This window comes from Liolophura sinensis, chromosome 10 (assembly GCF_032854445.1).
Source record: "Liolophura sinensis isolate JHLJ2023 chromosome 10, CUHK_Ljap_v2, whole genome shotgun sequence".
Classification (NCBI taxonomy): Eukaryota; Metazoa; Mollusca; class Polyplacophora; order Chitonida; family Chitonidae; genus Liolophura; species Liolophura sinensis.
Genome location: NC_088304.1, coordinates 27869912 through 27875911, shown reverse-complemented (window position 1 = coordinate 27875911; position 6000 = coordinate 27869912). Strand labels below are relative to the sequence as shown.

The window sequence follows — 6000 nt, the reverse complement described above, 5'->3', positions numbered from 1 at the left end:
AAGTCACTTAGTAAAACATATACTGCCAAAGTTGTTCAACCTTTTTGCATGTTTGCAAGTTGTTGATTCAAGCATGTTCTGAGGGCATTATTCTGTGTGTTGACTGATAAAATTATACTTTTTGTGCCCTTAATTAAGCCCTGAAAATGGCCAATCCAACCAATGTAGTTTTACCTCCAAATCAGATTAAAAATGTGAATAAATTGCACTGAATGTTGATCTTTCATATGCGAAAAAGTTGAGGATTTAGGGTACATTCTAAAGTTCTACATATATTTAAAATGAACATGTGTTTCAAGTAATATTAACAGCTATCATAATGAAGTTAAAACCCCTAATTAGAAGTGCTTAATCAGGTTATAGACATGCTCTTGCAAGACTTGAACTGAAAAACCTTAAGTCAGCTAGTATATATAGTCGGGATATGATTTATTTATTTATTTGATCGGTGTTTTACACAGCACTCGAACGTATTTCACTTATATCATGGCGACCAGCATTATGGTGAGGGGAAACCCACGACCATAAGCAGGTTAAAGGCAGACCTTCCCACTTACGGCTAGAGAGGCTAGGGGATATGTCTTTCATCAGCTAGGGATATGTCTGAACAGCAGTCTTTGTAATAATTGTATTCATGTGTTTAGCAGGCGCCACACGTGCTTTAAGCATGTCGGAATGCCTGGCTGGTTTGTATACCTGACAGTATAGCTGTACATCACCTGATTCCTTTAGCTACTTGTAATTTTGAAAGGGCAAATTCAATATGTAGAATGATTGATTTGGCAAAATTGACAAAATTTTAGGTGTGAAAACATGTAAGCAGGTACATCACGTTGGAAAATTTGATTTTGACCTGAAGAAAAATCATGGTAAATTATGGAAATGTGTACCAGCATGTAAATTATGTGATACTTGAAGTTAGGAAATGAGGATGTATGACAGGGCAGTCGGGTTAGATTTGCAGTTGTTGGATTTGAACTTTTTTTTTTTTATTTGATTGAAATTTTACATCATTCTCAGTAATAGCTGACTTGTGAATCAGTCATAGTGATAAGAGAGAACATGTCAAAAGTATTCAGTGAGTGCTTGGGGTTTAACGTCGTGCTCAACAATTTTTCAATCACATGACGGTGATCAAAAGGATTGAACTATTACAGCTCTGGAAATCTATTCAGCATACACTTATGCAAGGCAAGCCAGAAAGAACTGGCTACCATTGACATGTATTCTGGGTGTGTATTTTGGTTGAGGTGAACCGTGGGTCCATTTAGGGAATAACCAATAATCTTTTAGATCTTCCGATGTCCAATAGCACAGGACATGCAGTCTCACAGCCAGGCTAGAGCAATTCGCCAGCTGGTTGGCTGCCCCAGACAGGCAGACTCATAGGATGGAGCCTCTTACGAAGCAGGGGCATCTGTATCCTTTTGATAATGATTTAACTGGCCGGGGCTGTACCCTGGGACATGCAGCCGACGTGCACTTCACAAAGACAGCGAGCCCACGACTCGACTAACTGCAGCAGTAGCTGGTATGCATGTGTAAGAGAGACAGGGGGAAGGGCTTTAAAGTGCTATGGCTACATGCGTATGTGTATTATAAGGCTCACGTTGCCCCTGTCTAGGGGAATTGTCATTCGTCTTCTGTCAGGGACTGGTTAGACAGGATTGAGGGGATCTGGAGGAGATATGAACTAAAACATTGCACCCTCAGGGTGGTGAGGAGAACGGAGGACTGACACATGCATCAGGCAGAACAAGCTGTCATCTGATGAACATTACATCTGCTTGTCACAGTTTACTGGTGAATATCACAGTAAAGAATCCTCACCCTGGCTGAGTGACCTAGAGCTCTTAAGGATCGGCACTATAGGTCCCCTTGATGACCTGATCAGGAGGTACCAGGAACACAGGTCTCTAGGGGTCAGAAGCTAAATATGCTGACCTCGCCAGTATCCTCCACAGCTGTCAAGTATGACAACTTGCGACTGGAGAAAGGTAAGCAAAATGTGTTTACTTTTAACGTTTCAGAAATTATTGCTTACCTGATGCATGTATATGACTGGTTAAGAATTATAAGATTTCATACATATAAATGAATAGTTAGGTTACATATAGTATTTGGTCAGGTTTCATACAGTATTTGGTCACGTTACATACAGTATTTGGTCACGTTACATACAGTATTTGGTCACGTTACATACAGTATTTGGGTCAAGGGTACATACAGTATTTGGTCAGTAGATAAAGTGTTTAGTGAATGAAATGTTGTTGAAGATATGCAATGTGGCTTTAAGACTGCAGCATTGTTGTATTAAAGCCGTATATTCAATGATGTAATATGTTTTGAGGATATAATCTTTCATTAGGAATTAACGGTTGTTTTCCCGGGTGCATTGTTTTGAGAGCGGTGAGTGTGATGTTTTGAATATGCTTTAATGAAACTTTAATACTGTTTTGAGGATGCATCTGTAGAAGACCCAGGTCCTGAACAGCACAGCTTGATACATTTGTTAAAACTCATGTTTAAAATCAACAGAACGTTTTCAGAAATCAGGGGAAAATGAGGAACTAAACCAGGGTACTAGGGTATTTGAGATTGTAATAACGCGGTTCAGAAACTAAATATAGACATCTCTCCATTCAAAAACATAACCTTTGAGGTACATGGAATGATCAAGCTGCTTTATTGGAATGTGTAGAAGAAATCATTTAAGGCACGGTTTGTAGGTGATTCTGCTAGCATCAGATACATACACCATACATAGAATCCCATGTTTCAAGCAAACCTTAAAATATTTCTCTGAGATCAACAGAACTCCGAATCAAGAAAAGTGGGCAGTCAAGTTAATCATGGATGAAATTTAGGGTACCAGTACATGTTGAAAGAGGACGGTTTATGGCCAGTATAATGCATCTTCATGTGGGTAAATTTCATCGTTGCCTTCTGTCATTTTTATACTTTTTCTCAGGGGGACTAAAGAGCGCTAAAGACGGAATAGACAAGCCACTGAAGAAAAAGGTAAGATGTCATCTCTTCTTTAGGTGTGCTACCTTGATTCACAGTCACATTTGTTTTACGTTTATTTCCTGTTCATTTTTAATTTTGTACATAAATCCGTTCACATACATGTGTACATTGTATTGTACACATACTGGTCGCCAGTACACATTTGCTGTGTATGTCGTCATAATCTGTACACAAACACTGTATCACAGTCATAATGTGTACCCTAAATGACCTAAAATTTCACCCCACAAAAGTGCATTTTTAGAGGCAAATAAATGTTACAAAATATTATATTTGGTGCTGAAACTTACAATTTTCCAGTAGAATATCATCCCATGTTCCAAGCAAACCTCAAAACATCTTTCTAAAATCAATAGAACTGTCAGCATCAGGGAAAATGGGCAACTTAGTGATGGACGAAATTTATGGTCATTTGGGATATATATTTGTACATTGTGGATGTGTCTGTGGTGTTACATGTAAGGACTGCACCAATGCGGTGGCTGTGAGTTCAAGTCCAGCTCATGCTTGCTTCCTATCCTGCCGTAAGTGGAAAAGGCCTGGCAGCAACCTGTGGATGGTCATGGGTTTCCCCCGGTCTATACCTGCTTTCCTCCCACTATAATGCTGGCCGACGTCATATAAGTGAAATATTCTTGAGTACGACGTAAAACACCAATCAAATGTTATGACTGTGTCTTGTAATACATGTATGTACACATATGCATGTATTGTGTATCTTACATGTACATGTAGGCCTAAATGTGTACATTTCTTTTACGTGCAATACGGTACACCAGAAGTCTATTAATAGACTACTGGTTACACCTAAGGCACTCAATGCATCTTTCATGTTTTATATAATTTGCTCACATATAACACTATATTTTCCATGAAGAACTTGTATTACTTCAGTGAGAACTGAACGTTGGCTAATGACATATCTTTTTATATGTCGTAAATGAGGGCTCATTAAGTGACATTATAACGTACATCTTAATTAGTATTGTAAAGTATGATGGGGTAGTTCGTTGTCAGAATATGTACAGGTTTGGATATAAAAGGTACACTGAATAAATTTTGAAAACTGAATGAAGTTCAGTGCATGTTAAAGTTTATTTCATAAAATTTAAATCCTACTGAGGTGTTTATTGAAGCGTATTCTGAAGACTTCCTTCTATGTTGACTGTTAAAATTCTACTTATTGTGATGCCTTGAAACTGGCCAATCCAGCCAGTGTAGTTTTGTCTTCAAAATCATGTTAAAAATACGCATAAATTGCTCTGAAAGTTGCTCTGTCATGTACAAAAAGGTTGAAGAATTAGGGTAAAGAAAATGTGAATCATGTTTGTGATGTACGTGCATTAGGATGAATTTTAACATTGCACTTGAAGGTCAGTTGATTGTTTACTCAGTAAGTGTTTATTCTACATACGCTCATTTAGTGCAGTATGTGATACGCACAGGATTACGCACAGAATATCAGGGTTTGTTCTGTGGATTTAATGTGAAATGCAGGGTTACAATTGTATTTATTTTAGTGGCAGCTAAGATAACACAGCCATGAAAGAAAGCATTTGATGCATGGACATCTGTATCGTGTAACCTAGATGGCTGATGTTCAGCAAGAAGTTAGAATTAATGGTACGCTATTTTCAGATATTTTGTTGGCATCTTGCCACATTGAAATTACACTATGCAATGATGACTTTCTGTGAGGGTTAGATTAAGATAAATGTACCCCAAGGACACACACAGGGAACCAGCTTTGGTTGGGGTACATGTAACAGCAAGCGCTGTCAGTGTGGGGGAATTATTGCTAAAACACAGCTATAGCTGGTCACATGGTGACTCATGGCTCCCATCAAATACCCCTCTGCTTACAAAAGACTTCCATCATGTTCTTTCATTCAGCCCTTTTGAATCAACCGTGTAGAACCCTTCGTTTACAGTTGTCAGTTAAAACTGGGTTAATTTATGGCCCATTGCATGCATGAGCTTAGAGCTGACATGCTAATGTTTGGCATTACGCATCAGTTTATCCTGCGTGGCATGTAATTTGGAAGTTGCCATGGTTTTGTGTGATCTTGAACATATTAGGAAATCACAAACCTTCTCTCTCCAAGCCATAAAGATACGTATCCATATACATGTATGTACAGGAACTCAGTCATAGGTTAGAGAAATGTTTTTGAAAAAAATTGCTCAAGCTTGGATATATGTCCACATGATTGTATATCATGGGTCGAGATTCACAAAATGCCGTTCTAATCATAGGATTGTCGTTTTGTACATTCTGTCCTCCAATTGGTTCCTTTTGATCATGTGATTACCCCTTAGTTACGTGTAGTGATGATGATCTACGCATCTAGTAAAACAAGCCGGTGTGACCGCTTTGTGAATTTAAACAATCAAAATTTGTGTTTTGTGGTGATTTATTGCCATTTGTCAGGTTTACTTTGATTTTATCTCTCGGACAGCTAGAATCATACATGTATGTGTAACACATCCTGACCAATATATGTCTTAACAGCTAAATATTGACCTCTTGTTATCAGTCAGTACATCAGTGTTACTCCATCGTGCAGGTCTGTAAAACTCGGTGTCCACGAATAAAGGGACATAACTGTACTAAGTTTATAAGTGAAAACATTATATGCACGTTTGCTTGGCATTAAAATATGCTCCTCATGACAGGTGAGTGGGGATGTTTGACATATGTCTCTGTAATCAAGCTCTCATCTTGTCCTGCGTTGTGGATTTATAAACTAACATGGTGGGGAATTTGTACAACAAGATGTATGTAGTCTGATAGGAGATATGAACAGATACTTGAAATTATCCACCTGGCTGATGTAGAGCTAAGAAATGACGGCTTCTTTCACTACGTTTCCGCTGTGATAACTGCAGTAAAAACAGAATTGTCCATTGTCTTTGAACTCAGGTTTGAAGTAATTTTAATGATAAAGTTGGTACAGGACATAACGGCAT

General features: G+C 38.3%; 1 protein-coding gene across 1 annotated transcript in view; it reads left to right on the top strand.

The window, feature by feature from the left end:
* The window catches only part of LOC135476797 (septin-5-like), a 57905-nt gene that overhangs the window by 452 nt on the left and 51453 nt on the right, over positions 1 to 6000 (top strand). Inside the window, 2 exon segments of the mRNA XM_064756929.1 lie at positions 1021 to 1997; positions 2972 to 3021. Of these exon segments, the coding sequence (XP_064612999.1) occupies positions 1937 to 1997; positions 2972 to 3021 (111 nt within the window). The 5' untranslated portion in view covers positions 1021 to 1936.